The 15,227-nt window shown below is 46.8% G+C and overlaps 1 protein-coding gene across 1 annotated transcript; it reads right to left on the bottom strand.

The window, feature by feature from the left end:
• Positions 1-17: 17 nt before the first annotated feature.
• Positions 18-3,415, bottom strand: LOC133247940 (P2Y purinoceptor 2-like). Its single transcript, XM_061417420.1, has 2 exons — positions 2,677-3,415; positions 18-2,086 (listed from the first exon to the last, which is right to left on the bottom strand). The coding sequence occupies exon 2, from the start codon at positions 1,046-1,048 to the stop codon at positions 98-100; it is 951 nt and encodes a 316-aa protein (XP_061273404.1). The 5' UTR covers positions 1,049-2,086; positions 2,677-3,415; the 3' UTR covers positions 18-97.
• Between the last annotated feature and the right edge of the window lie 11,812 nt (positions 3,416-15,227).

Below are 15,227 nucleotides of genomic sequence, written 5' to 3'. Positions count from 1 at the left end.
TCCCCCTGAACTTCATCTTGGCAGGACCCAGACCTGCCCACCCCCAGGTGGGCAAGAGACAGCCAAGAGTCTCTGTCCCTTGGCTCCAGCTGGGTGCTCACCCACCTTGTTGTGCCCCAGTTCCTGGAAGAGCCTGACTCTGTTCCCACCTGACAGAAAGTAGAGGACTGGGTTGAGGCAGCTGCTCAGGCTCACCAGAGGCCTCCATACCTTGTAGGCCAGGCTGACCTGTCAGGAGCTGGCAGTTGCCTGAGGACAGGAAGCGGAGTGTGAAGTAGAGGGAGCGCGAGATGTGGAAGGGCACGAAGCAGAGGGCGAAGAGGCCACACACCAGCAAGATGGTCCGGATGGACTTGGCCCGGGTTGCGCCACCCACCCTCGTGAGGGTCTCCACTAGTGTGGCCAGGCTCCTGACCATCAGTGAGTAGCACACCAAGATAACCAAGGAGGGCAGGACAAAGCTGGACAACATCAGGACCATGCTGTAGACGAAAAACTTGTCAAAGTGATCCGCACTGGTCGTGTCGTAGCAGATCATCTGGCCGTCGATGTCGTCTGTGTGAGAGAAGATCAGGGTGGGCAGCAGCTGGATGACCACCAGAGCCCACGTGGCAGTGGCGCCCAGCAGGGCGTGCCGGCGGGTCCGGTAGGGCAGGGAGCGCAGTGGGTGGCACACGCCCAGGAAGCGGTGCACGGAGATGCAGGTCAGCAGCAGGACGCTGCTGTAGAGGTTGGCGTAGAACAGGAAGCGCACCAGCTTGCAGAGCAGCTCCCCAAAGGGCCAGGTGTCCTCCAGGGAGTAGGTGACGATGAGGAAGGGCAGTGTCGATATATACAGCAGATCTGCCACCATCAGGTTCGCCAGGTAGATGGTGGCACAGCTCCAGCGCTTGGTTTGGCGCCAGGAGAGCCACAGGACGGCGCCATTCAGGGGCAGCCCCAGCACAAAGATGATGCTGTAGGTCAGGGAGAGGTAGACTTGCTTGTAGTGCTCTGAGAGATGGCAGGATCTTCCTTCCTCTGAGATATTGGTGTCCAGCTTCTCCATCTCCCCAGGGGAGCACAGCTCTTCCTGCTTCTCCTTCCCCTCGGAGGAAACGGAGTGGCTAGCAGAGCATCACAGCCTCAGCTGAGTGTTAGTTTCTGCCTTGACTTGGCATTAACTCCTAAAGTCTGGTCAGAGTCCTTGTTTGAGAGAGACCAGTGCTAGTAAAAAAAAAAAAAAAAGCTTACACCAAGGGCAAAGCAGATTTTAAAGGAGGGCTTTTCAACTTACCAGGTCCACAGGGCCTCCCTTACCCTGACTTGTGTGCTCTTGGGTCCAGGCTGGGTTGATAGGAAGCTCGGATACACATGTGGCAGGAAAAGGTGCTGCTGTCATTTAAGCAGGGCATACCACCTCCAGCGCTGTGACTTGTTCTTTGGCTAGACTACTTTGCATAGAGTTAGGAAACCTCCAAAAGGACCTCTTCCAGCCGAAGATGATGGTGCATCCGTAGAGGGCAGTATTTCCTGCAACCTGGCCCTAACCCCACCCACATGCCTTGGTGGGAGTGGAAAGTGATCCCTGGGGGTTAGGGAGGATTAGGGAAAGCATGGGTTTTGCCTACAGGCTCTGTGAGAGGATTTTGATTTGTATCTCTTTCAAGATTTATTAACTGCGTATTTGAATCCCGAGGCTGATTTGCTTGTTAAACACCCCAGCATCCCGGACATCCAAGAAAACACATCTGAGCTGTGAAGCCAGGTGCAGCTTCTTTCTTACCCTCATCCCTGCTGACAAAGCAGATCCAACAGGCAGAGCCACAGAGCTGAGGCAGCTGTGTGTGGAGCCCGATGCATTGGGAAATCAGCCAGCACAAGACCTACAGGGGTGCCTGAGATGAAGCCTGAACTTTCCAAGAAGTTGATTTCTAGGGGTTCATCTTCAGAAAGACAAGTTAATACAGGGAAAGAGGGAAAAGCATACATTGGGTACTTTGGGGGTAAACTGTAACATATAGGTCTTTACTCACAGCAGAAGGAACGGGGACCTCGTGCATTCTATCGGTCAACAAGCACTTATGGAGCATCTGTTGGTCAGGCACTATGGAGAAAAGATGGGTACAGCACTTGCTCTCCAGGCTCTCATAATCTGGTGGGGAAGACAAGCAGATACAGCTGATTGCATTGCATTGTGGGAAATGGTCACCGAGCGCTGCAAAAACCAGCAGGGTGCTGAGGGAGTCGAGTGAAGACTTGGGTTGGGTGCCACGGGAGCTGCTTGGGAGAACCGAGAGGAGCTTGCTGGGAAAGAAGGGTGAAGGGCATTTGAGGGATGGGGTTGGAGGCATAGCACATGCACGGAGACAGAGCTGAAGAGTCCTGGCATGGCGGGATGACCTGTGTGGGGGCGGAACTCCAAGGATGCATTAAGAAGGGTGGATGTGCTTAAGCAGGACAGTGACGGGTAAGGCAGTGTGGGAGGAAGGCCCGGCAGCAGCCCAGAAGCGAGCCTGGAGCAGTCAGACTGTAAGGGGGCCCAGGCAGTGCCTGCAGGTGAGAGATGCTCCGGACCCCAGCGAGGCCATGTGGGTTGATGAGGAGAGAGGACCTGACCCAGAGGCACTGCTGAGGCAGGCACAATGGGACCCATTGGACATGGGGTGTGAGCCAGAGGAGGAGTTGAGAGTATACCTGAGGCTGGAGTTGCAGGGGTTGGGGAGGCCAGTGCCTGAGCTGAAGCCTGAAGCTTGAAGGCTGGGACCGATGTTCTGAGGCAAGGGGCTTGTTGACTGACTTTAACATGATGTTCTGAGGCAAGGGGCTTGTTGACTGACTTTAACATCTGCCTGACTGGAGGAGCAAAGCTTTTTGGCTGGGTGAGTATTCATAGAAAGAACGATATTTTCATTCATTTTGTCCTCTATCATCTTCCACATGGAGGGCTGGCCAATGCTTAGTTACTTTCAGCAAACCTGCCTTCCCAGCGCGGTGTGGGCTCTCAGGGGGATGCTGAGGAGTGGCACCGGCCTGGTTCAGTGCTGGCTCGGGCCTGCCGGTTCACACTGTGATTTCGTTTAGTCTTCTGAGCAACCTTGCGGATGAAGCACTAGCTCTATTTTACTGTGAGGAAGCCTGGAGTCAGAGGAGACACCCCTGCAGGGCTGGCTAGGCCCTCCAGTGTGGAGGGCTTGCTCCTGAGGCGGGCTGTGGGCTTCTGCCCCCTCATGACTGTGGTAAGAAGCCCTCCAATCCCAGCTCGGCAGGGACTGTGAGTACAGTGTGAAGGAGCAAGTCATCTTCTCTCTCTGAGCCACGGTCTTCACAGCTGTAACCTGGTGAGGTTGCTGGGAGAATCAGCTGGAAGAAAGGCACACAGTGTGTCATAAGGGGGTGACCCAACAGGTTCTGGTTCTGTTCCCACCATTCCTTTTCCTCCTCCTAGAGACTACGTTGCTCTGACTAAGCTCTTTGGCTTATGTGGGAGGGTGAGCGGGTGAGTCTGGCATTACCACTTCATAACAGACAAGGTCACTTTTCTTTCTGGCTATGACCTTCTGCTGTGGTCTGAAATGTGTCACCTACAAATTCATATGTGTGTGCTCAGTCGCTTCAGTCTTTTTGACTCTTTGTGTCCCTGTGTCCCACCAGGCTTCTCTGTCCATGAGGATTCTCCAGGCAGGAATACTGGAGTGGGTTGCCACGTCCTCCTCCAGGGGATCTTCCCAACCCAGGGATTGAACCCATGTCTCTATGTCTACCTGCATTGGCAGGTGGGGTCTTTACCACCAGCACCACCTGGAAAGCCCTTACTCAGTCTGGAAGGACAGCTGTTTAAGTGAGAGGCTGACCATCCTTAGTCAAGGCATCCGGTAAGAGAACTACACAATGTTTGGACCAGTGCATCATGTAGGCTGCTATCATGGAGAAAGGAAGGAGCAAAATTCAGACTATAATGGGTTAATTCACTAGCCAAAATCTGGGATGATGTTGAGCACCTCCTTCTTGAAGCCGCTTTTCTAGCCTCTGCAATCCCCTGACTTTTCTCCTGTCTCTCTAGAACTAGCTTCTTCCATTCATTGGGAAGCAGCATTGAAGGGCTATGCAGCTGTTCATAGCAAAAGTGGAAAGACCTAGAATTGAAGAGAAACAGGCTGGGGTTTTATGGAAGAGAATTTGGGGGACAGTTTTCATGATGAATGAAATTCTCAGGAGAAGAGACACCCTCACTTCTAAAAAGTGAGTGTGTCATGCGTTTTCTCCTCTTTGTCGCCATTTCTTCAAGACCTTTCAAAAAGACTGATATGATTAGGGTTGGAATTTGTTTCACTGTTGGACTCAGTGGGGATAAGGGCCTTGAGGAAATAATGAAGTGATCATCCTGAATGGGTTAGATGGGTCCCAGGTCTTCAGCCCAGAGTTCTTCCCATTGTGAGTCTCCAAGAGCCTGGTCCTGTTTCTGGCTCCCTGCTAAACAGGAGCCTTGGGTAATCATCCATGGAGCAATGACCTCTGAGTACCATGATGGATATATTTCCATGGGAATCAGTCAGTCCAGTTGCTCAGTCTTGTCCAACTCTTTGTGACCCCATGGACTGCAGCATGCCAGGCTTCCCTGTCCATCACTAACTCCCGGAGCTTGCTCAAACTTACGTCCGTCAAGTCTGTGATGCCATCCAACCATCTCATCCTCTGTTGTCCCCTTCTCCTCCTGCCTTCAATCTTTCCCAGCATCAGGGTCTTTTCCAATGAGTCAGTTCTTTGCATCAGGTGGCCAAAGTATTGGAGTTTCAGCTTCAGCATCAGTCCTTTCAATGAGTATTCAGGACTGATTTCCTTTAGGATTGACTGGTTGGATCTCCTTGTAGTCCAAGGGACTCTCAAGAGTCTTCTCCAACACCACAGTTCAAAAGCATCAATTCTTTGGCGCTCAACTTTCTTTATAGTCAAACTCTCACATCCATACATGCCTACTGGAAAAACCATAACTTTGGCTAGATGGACCTTTGTTGGCAAAGTAATGTCTCTGCTTTTTAATATGCTGTCTATGTTGATCATAGCTTTTCTTCCAAGGAGCAAGTGTCTTTTATTTTCATGGCTGCAGTCACCATCTTCAGTGATTTTGGAGCTAAAATAATAAAATCTGTCATTGTTCCCATTGTTTCCCCATCTATTTTCCATAAAGTGATATTCCAATCCCAAAGAAAGGCAATGCCAAAGAATGCTCAAACTACGGCACAATTGCACTCATCTCACACGCTAGTAAAGTAATGCTCAAAATTCCAAGCCAGGCTTCAGCAATATGTGAACCATGAACTTCCAGATGTTTATTCTGGTTTTAGAAAAGGCAGAGGAACCAGAGATCAAATTGCCAACATCCGCTGGATCATGGAAAAAGCAAGAGAGTTCCAGAAATACATCTATTTTTGCGTTATTGACTATGCCAAAGCCTTTGACTATGTGGATCACAATAAACTGTGGAAAATTGTGAAAGAGATGGGAATACCAGACCACCTGACCGGCCTCTTGAGAAACCTGTATGCAGGTCAGGAAGCAACAGTTAGAACTGGACATGGAACAACAGACTGGTTCCAAATAGGAAAAGGAGTATGTCAAGGCTGTATATTGTTACCCTGCTTATGCAGAGTACATCATGAGAAACACTGGACTGGAAGAAGCACAAGCTGGAATCAAGATTGCCGGGGAAAATATCAGTATGCAGATGACACCACCGTTATGGCAGAAAGTGAAGAGGAACTAAAAAGCCTCTTGATGAAAGTGAAAGAGGAGAGTGAAAAAGTTGGCTTAAAGCTCAGCATTCAGAAAACGAAGATCATGGCATCTGGGGAAACAGTGGAAACAGTGTCAGACTTTTTTTTGGGGGGGGCCTCCAAAATCACTACAGATGGTGATTGCAGCCATGAAATTAAAAGATGCTTACTCCTTGGGAGGAAAGTTATGAGCAACCTAGATAGTGTATTGAAAAGCAGAGACATTACTTTGCCAATAAAGGTCCGTCTAGTCAAGGCTGTGGTTTTTCCAGTGGTCATGTATGGATGTGAGAGTTGGACTGTGAAGAAAGCTGAGCACTGAAGAATTGATGCTTTTGAACTGTGGTGTTGGAGAAGACTCTTGAGAGTCCCTTGGACTGCAAGGAGATCCAACCAGTCCATTGTGAAGGAGATCAGTCCTGGGTGTTCTTTGGAAGGACTGATGCTAAAGCTGAAACTCCAGTACTTTGGCCACCTCATGCAAAGAAGTGACTCATTGAAAAAGACCCTGATGCTGGGAGGGATTGGGGGCAGGAGGAGAAGGGGACGACAGAGGACGAGATGGCTGGATGGCATCACCGACTCAATGGACATGAGTTTGGGTGAACTCTGGGAGTTGGTGACGGACAGGGAGGCCTGGCGTGCTGCGATTCATGGGGTCGCAAAGACTTGGACGCGACTGAGCGACTGAACTGAACTGATGGGACCAGGTGCCATGATCTTAGTTTTCTGAATGCTGAATTTTAAGCCAACTTTTTCATTCTCCTCTTTCACTTTCATCAAGAGGCTCTTTAGTTCTTCTTCTTCCATGGGAATAGGGAAGTCTTTAACATTTTCATGGTTGAAATAGTTACCACTACCCAGAGAAATGACTCAGCCCAGATGAAGAAAGGGCTCTTCTTTCTCCTTTAACAAGTATCTATAAGATACGTACTTCAAGAGTTCAGAAAAGGGAAAAGTTATGAATAAATTTGAATAACAATGAAGTATTACTGCTTTCAGTTGTGGAGGAATGGTTGTTGAAGTGGGAAAATAAAATCTCCCTTAAAAAAATTTTTGGGCCAAAGAAGTGGACATTTCTTTTTTCCGTTTTTGAATGCCACTCTTGTATTCTACATGTGTTTAATCTATACATTGATTTTAATATTTTATCTCTATCTAGAGACCTTTCTTAGAGAAGTGGAGCTACTTAACAGAGTCTTATAAGTGCTTTCAGACAGTAAATTTGTTTTTACAAGTTACTCTGAAAAACTGTTGATAAATAGATGCATTTCTTTAGGATTTTTATTTTTAATACAATTTTAAAAGGTTACACTCCATTAAGAGTTCCACATACTGGCTGTGTTCCCCGTGTTGTAGAGTAGATCCCTGAGCTTGTCTTACACCCCGTAGTTTCTCCCTCCCGCTCTCCACCCCTATGATGCCCCTCCCACAATGGTGTGCAAAATAGTATGGCCGTTTCTCAAAAAGCTGCTGTGGGGAACTTCCCTGGTGGCCCAGTGGTTAAGACTCTGTGCTTCCACTGAAGGGGGCGGTGGTTTGATCCACTGTTGGGGAACTAAGATGCCACATGCTGCATGGTGCAACCAAATAAAAGCTAATGTAGTGTATGCACTACTTAATTTATAAAGATTTCTTAATTTATAAAGATGAATTAGAAATTTATTTTTCATATTCACAACATAATTTGTCTTTCAATGAGTTTTCAAAATGGGGCCCCAAGGTACATTTAATTAGATGGTGGATTACAGGAGTTAGTAGTTTGAATTACTTTTCCTGTGTTTCAAATCCACTAGATAGTTTGGTGTTATTTGGCCAACGAACCACTAGGTGGCGTTGAAGACTGACAGACAGTTTATAATTTTTTCCCTCCAAATGAAAGCAGGTATTGGGATTGGTTTTAGGTCCAGGCCTAGTAGTTGTGCATGGATATAATTCATTGAGGACATACAGAAAATCCCACCTGCTAAACCACCTCCTACTGGTCTTTTATCTAAAGTTACTATGTTAGGTTTCCACAATAAAATGGTGTGTTGCAATCAGCTGAAAGCAGCCTTGCTGAGATTGAGTTATAAAAAGATCTTGTGAGATAGGCATGGCCGGAATTAATTCCCCCATTTTCAGTTTGGTTCAGGTCAGTCACTCAGTCATGTCCGACTCTTTGCAACCCCATGGACTGCAACACACCAGGCTTCCCTGTTCATCACCAACTCCCGGAGCTTGCTTAAACTCATGTCCATCAAGTTGGTGATGCCATCCAACCATCTCATCCTCTGTTGTCCCCTTCTCCTCCTGTCTTCAGTCTTTCCCAGCATTAGGGTCTTTTCCAGTGAGTCAGTTCTTCACCATCTGCAGTGATTTTGGAGCCCAAGAAAATAAAGTCTGTCACTGTTTCCATTGTTTCCCTATCTATTTGCCATGAAGTGATAAGACCGGATGCCATGATCTTAGTTTTTTGAATGTTGAGTTTTCACCATTTTACAGCTGAGCAAACTGAGGTGCAGTGGAAGTCCTATCTCTGATGTTTTGGGGAAAGCCTGGGCTTCCTTTTCAAAGCAGAGATAGCAAATTCCCAGGTTTCCAGAGGGTTTCTTTCTTTTTTTTTTTTAAGCTACCTTCCCCCATCTCACCCACCTAATCACATAATAAAGAAAGAAGGGAAATAGAAAAGCAGGTCATCCCTGAAGTCACTAGAAGTAGTGCCTTTTATAGGTGACAGAGTATAAGTGTTACTCACTCAGTCATGTCTGACTCTGTGCGACCCCATGGACTGTAGCCCACCAGGCTCCTCTGTCCATGGAATTCTCCAGGCAAGAATACTGGAATGGGTTGCCATTTCCTTCTCTAGGGGATCTTTCTGACCCAGAGATTGAACCCAGGTCTCCTGCATTGCAGAACCCTAGCTCAAAAAACATGATCTGGAGATAATGGTAAAGAGAGAGAGGACAGATCTGAGTTTTAAAAAACTTTCAAGGGACTTCCCTAGTAGTCCAGTGGTTAAGACTTCACCTTTCAATTCAGGGGGTGCAGGTTCCATCCCTGGTCAGGGAGTTATGATACTACATGCCTTATGGCCAAAAAATCAAAACATTAAACGGAAATAATATTGTGACAAATTCAATAAAGACTTTAAAAAATGGTCATCAAAAAAGAAAAAAATCTTGAAGAAAACCTCAAGTATGAGACCTAGATAGCAACCCAGTTTTAAACTATACGTTGAGTCTTAAGATAAAAGGTGCTGATTAGCCTTTTAATAATTTTGTATTATATTTTTGCAGTGTGGGCTTGTGCCTGCTGTGTACCTAGATCTCTTTTCCATGTGTGAATTGTCCACAAACATAAGAAGGCAAGGGCTTTTATTTTTTCACAAGGAAAAGCAAATTGGATCCTTTAAATAATTTAGAAGGATATCTAGAGACGGTGAGTACTTAATTTCAATAATTATATAGCAGTTTGCACATTTTTGTTTTCTATTGACAAGGATCTGACAAAATTGGCAGCTTCAAATTAGTGTAAACACAGGGAGTGATTGGGAAGCATTGTTCTGACATTGTATTGTCACAACAGAGAAGGTGGCTGCTCTGAAACTGATGTTACTGTCTGGAAAAATAATCACCACTGAAGAAGTAAAAATACAAAAGGGTAATACCACCCCATCAATGACTTTGAAATCAGATTTTTTTTTTTTTTTACATTAATGATGCAATAAAAATAGCTATAAAGTCCTGTGGCTCTGGAAGTCCATCATTTCCTCTGGAGTCATGACCCTGAAAGGAGATCTTTAGGAAACTTTTACCTTTTCGTTTCATCTGGCATCAAAGATCTTTAAACGCATCACGACTGAGTCTTTGCCTATGTGCTGTGTGCAGAAATGTAGAAAGCTGCTTTGGTTTGGGGCAAGAGAGGAGATCAGTGGCAGAGCCTGCGGCTCAAGAACTAGTGGTAAAGTTGCCCAAGGCATCGGCAGAGTAGAGAACTTGTATCTCGGGACCCTGCCTTCATTCACTCTTACCCTCAGGCATCAGGCTCCTCTTACAGCTTCCCTAAAGGGCCGTTTACAGCACTAACAGGCTGATGGATGTGCGGTCCACTGTCGGAGCCTTTCCTGTTGCTAGGGTGTTGCTAGGGCGGGGTGGGGGGTGTGGAGGGAGGAATCCGCAATGGCTCTGGACTCTGGGCAAGAGAAGGGAGAAGGAGGAGGATGTGGTACCTTCGTGTTTGGGAGAGCAACTCCAGGGAGCAGGGGTGAGGGACAAGGGGAGTGACCTGGTGAAAGAAGGACCTGCCTTTGTCCGCTCGTACCCTCTGGCATAAGACTTTCTCACTGAACCCTATTTTTTTTTTGCCTATGAGGTGTTCTTCCTCCCCACATGCTCTGTGCTGCTTCTCTGTGGGAGAGGGGCTCCTGCTGCATCTGGACCTGCTTCTTTGTGTGAAGTGATTCTTGTAGTTTCTTCTTGGCCGTTTTTTTTTTTTCCTATTGAGTTGTCTGTCCTTTTGTTACTGCGTTTTAGGAGTTCTTTACGTATTTTCGATAAAAATGTTTTCTGTTACTCATGTTATAAGTCTTTGTATTCCTACTCCAGCTTTCCTGGACTTCTCCAATTAGCATATGAAAGCCATCCCCATTTAGATCTAATTGATTTTTCCTACTGAAGGGTTTAATGTTTGTGTGTGTGTGTGTGTGTCTAAGAAACACAGAATGGCATGACTGGATTAGATGATGTGCAGAGAGTGGAGACAGAGAAGGCAATGGCACCCCACTCCAGTATTCTTGCCTGGAAAATCCCATGGACGGAGGAGCCTGGTGGGCTGCCATCTATGGGGTCACACAGAGTCAGACAGGACTGAAGTGACTTAGCAGCAGCAGCAGAGAGTGGAGAGCGGGGAGCATTGGAGACAGGTGGAGGGTGTTTGCTCTAGTCCAAGAGGGACATCATGGTAGCTTTGACCTGAGTGGTGAGGGTGTACACCCTCACCCAGAGAGCTCTGGGTGTATTCAGTGGATATTTAGGAGCGAAATGAATGTGAGTTTTTGGTGAATTAATTATTGGGGAAAGTGAAAGTGAAGTGGCTCAGTCATGTCTGACTCTTTGCGACCCCATGGACCATAGCCTACCAGGATCCTCTGTCCATGGGATTTTCCAAGCAAGAGTACAGGGGTGGGTTGCCATTTCCTTCTCCAGGGTATCTTCCCGATCTAGGGATCGAACCCAGGTCTCCCGTATCATAGGCAGACGCTTTACTGTCTGAGCCACCAGGGAAGTCCTAAATATTGGGGAGGAGCTAGTGAATTAAATATGAGAGGGGACCTGATGACTACCCCTACTGCTGCTGCTAAGTCACTTCAGTCGTGTCTGACTCTGTGCGACCCCATAGACGGCAGCCCACCAGGCTCCCCCATCCCTGGGATTCTCCAGGCAAGAACACTGGAGCAGGTTGCCATTTCCTTCTCCAATGCATGAAAGTGAAAAAATAAAGTGAAGTCGCTCAGTCGTGTCCGACTCCTAGCGACCCCATGGACTGCAGCCCACCAGGCCCCTTTGTCCATGGGATTTTCCAGGCAAGAGTGCTGGAGTGGGATGCCATTGCCTTCTCCGACGACTACCCCTAGTGACCTCTTTTTCTGCTGCTCTAACCGACACCTTCACCCTTTTCTTTTTTTCCTCTATTTTGTTGCTTTTCTGTTCAGTTCCTGCTTCCTCCTTGCTTCCTCTGACTCAGCTTTCCCTCCGGGCTTCCTTTGCCTTCCATCACTGCTGCAGATGGCTAACTCTGCCCATGGAAACATGGGAATTTTCCTCAAGAGACTCTGATTGGCCCAGGTGGTCACCATTATTCCTGCTTGGATAGGACTGCCACACCAGGCCTCTGGCACGCTGTGGGTCTGCACACCTGTTGGCTGCCTGGGTGGCTCATTCATGGTGCCCAGGGGCTGCTGGGATGCGATCATGGAGTAGGAGCAGGCCACACTTGATGGATGCACACCAATGGTTGCTGTTTCTGGGGAGGCTTTGAGAAAGATGATTCCCCCTCAGAAGAGGGCTGTGAGCAGCTGGCACTTGGCATGTTCTGTCAGTACAGAAGAGTGTTAGAAGAAAAGATACACTTAAGAGAATGGATTTTCTTTTTCACTAAACCCAATTTTCTTTAATAATGTCTATATTGTGAACTTGCTTTCTAAAATGCATATTTATAACAGAAACTTACCATGACTCTTAAAAGTGATTGTCGATAGCAAACGTAATATTTGAAGGTGGTCTCCAACACAGAGAGTTTCATTTATTAATAGTATACCAGTCAGAGATTTGACTCAGAAATATTTTGTTCGTGCATAAACTATATATTTGAATTGACAGTCCTATTGATGATGGAATGCAGATATGTATGTTTATGGTAAAAGAGCAAACTGGATATTTTTTGAACATTATATGCAAGGCGTATGAAAAACAGGAGTCGCAGAGAGTAAAATCAGGCCTCGATGTCATGTTCAGTAAAACATGTCAGAGGTGAGGGCTCAGAAAGTGCCATAGTGAAATATGAGGGGAAGGTGTGGAGTTGCAAGGGGTTTCATTTAAACACAAGGCTCACGTATTAATATTTTCATTGATTTATTTTCATGCCAATATGTTCTGACATAAATATGGTGATCTATAATGTATCGACCATAAAAGTCAACATTATTTTTAAAGCTGACTCAGGGAAATAAAACCTCATTGTTAGTGCTGATATATACGGTATGTTACTCTGTTGAAAACTTAACCTCTCCTATCCTGTTCCTGATTGAGCTAAATAAGAATGCCTTTTAATAGCCACTGACCTTTGTTGCCTGTTTTGCTTCCTGGACAATGTTCGGTTTGCAATGGGGCAGGCCCATGGCATGAAATCAAGAAAGGAAAAGTGAAAGTGAAATTCGCTCAGTCGTGTCCGACTCTTTGCAGCCCCATGGACTATACAGTCGATGAAATTCTCCAGGCCAAAATACTGGAGTGGGCAGCCTTTCCCTTCTCCAGGGGATCTTCCCAACCCAGGGATCGAACCCAAGTCTCCCACATTGCAGGTGGATTCTTTACCAGCTGAGCCACAAAGGAAGCCCAAGAATACTAGAGTGGGTAGCCTGTCCCTTCTCCACCAGATCTTCCTGACCCAGGAATGGAACCAGAATCTCCTGCATTGCAGGCAGATTCTTTACCAACTGAGCTTCTAGGGAAGCCCGAAGAGCGGAAGACTTTGCCAATATTTTTTCCTTTTAGAGGTTCAAAAGGCCTATGAAACTCCCCTGGCCAGATATTATGGAGCCATAAATTGTGTCTTCTATATGAGACCAACGATGAGAATAGAAGCAGAGTAAAGAAAGAAAGAAAGTCACTCAGTCATGTTCAACTCTTTGTGACCCCATGGACTGTAGCCTACCAGGCTCTTCCGTCCATGGGATTTTCCAGGCAAGGATACTGGAGTGGGTTGCCATTTCCTTCTCCAGGGGATCTTCCCAACCCAGGGATTGAACCCGGGTCTCCCGCATTGTAGGCAGACGCTTTACCATCTGAGCCACCACAGAAGCAGAGTGGAAAACCCCAAACAGGACATGTGAGTACAGTGTCAGCCGTGTATGGTCACAGAGAAGAGACTCTAGTATTCCGGAGGCAGGGAACACACCCCAGTGCTCTGCCCAAGCCAACCACATCCGTGATGTGACTTTCAGTGAAATGATATTATGAAATAGACAGCAACCAAGGAGAATTTAGCTTAGCAGCATTGGAGAGAATGCTAATGGAACCTGGGTATGTTTGGATGACTTGTTCTTCCACTAAGTTTCAGAACAGAACAAGTGTGCTGAATTTCAACAAAATACTGAGAAATTTAGAAATACTGAGAGTTTTAGAGCTAGAGGGACCCTGGGTATGAAGCAGGGGTAATCACTTGATAGATGAGGCAGCTGTTACACCCCAGAGATTAAGTGAGCAGGTTGCCCAAGGAGACACAGCTGGTTAGTGGCTGCCATATCTGAGGTCCAGATCTCCTGGTTCTCCGTCCAGGGCTCCTTCTGCTCCATTTTATCCACTAGAAGCTGTGACTGATAATACACATTCTTGGAGGATATTCCACAGAGCCACCCGGAGCTAGTTTCCAATGTGCCACTGCACCAAAACTGATCTTGTCAAGGCTCTTGATAGCCACCAAGTTGCCAGATTCTCTGGACTTGACAAGTTTTCTGACTTGATTTAAACCTCTTATTGTATTGCAGTTCAGTACTCCTTGAAGTGTCTTGTCTCTTGCTTTCTCCATTAGTTAAGACTTAATTGCTGGTGAGAGCTGTGACAAAGCTAAACGATAATTTATTGGCTCGTATAATCACTGTTGGAGAAGGCAATGGCACCCCACTCCAGCACTCTTGCCTGGAGAGTCCCATGGACGGAGGAGCCTTGTAGGCTGCCATCCATGGGGTCACTAAGAGTCGGACATGACTGAGCGACTTCACTTTGACTTTTCACTTTCATGCATTGGAGAAGGCAATAGCAACCCACTCCAGTGTTCTTGCCTAGAGAATCCCAGGGATGCAGGAGCCTGGTGGGCTGTTGTCTCTGGGGTTGCACAGAGTCGGACATGACTGAAGCGACTTAGCAGCAGCAGTAACATAATCACTGTCCTGGTGATGCTGGTTTTAGACATGGTCTGATTCAGGAGTTCAGATAGAGTTACTAAGACTGCTTTCTTTGTATGCATTTCTTGGTTCCATTTTCTCCAAATTGGCTCCATTCTCAAACATATTCTCCCCTCATACTGACAAGATGGCTGCCATAAACTCCACTCTCTTATTTAATTATGTTGAACTCTGGCAAGAAAAATTATGCCTTAACCAGGAAGTCCTGGGATTAGCAGTAATTGGTCCTGTTGTCTTATCCTAGGCTCAGTGTCCATTCCTGAACCAACCACTATGGCCAGGGGATGGAAGGCATTGATTGGCTCAGGCTGGGGTTAAATGCTCCACCTAAGAGACAGCTGGGTTCACCCCAATCCCATGTGGTAGAGGAAAGGGTGGTTCCCCTAAAACATATCTGAGGTCCTATTATCACAAGAAAGGGAGTTCCCTGGTGGCTCAGACGATAACAGCGTCTGTCTACAATGTGGGAGACCTGGGTTCGATCCCTGGGTTGGGAAGATCCCCTGAGGAGAAAGAAATGGCAATCCACTCCAGGACTATTGCCTGGAAAATCCAATGGATGGAGGAGCCTGGTAGGCTACAGTCCATGGGGTCGCAAAGAGTCGGACAAGACTGAGCGACTTCACTTTGACTTTTCACTTTACCACAAGAAATGGACTGACTCTGGGACAGCAAAAACAGCAAATGCCCAGAGCAGTTTTTCTGATACCATACTTTCCTAATATGCCTCCAACTTCACTCTTTTCAGTCTCGCTCACTGTGTCACTCACCTCAACTGGATCCCTAATGTTGAATATCCCTGTGGCCAAGCT

The sequence above is a fragment of the Bos javanicus genome, chromosome 1, assembly GCF_032452875.1.
Source record: "Bos javanicus breed banteng chromosome 1, ARS-OSU_banteng_1.0, whole genome shotgun sequence".
NCBI classification, from domain to species: domain Eukaryota; kingdom Metazoa; phylum Chordata; class Mammalia; order Artiodactyla; family Bovidae; genus Bos; species Bos javanicus.
This window is presented reverse-complemented; position numbering and strand designations above follow the sequence as displayed.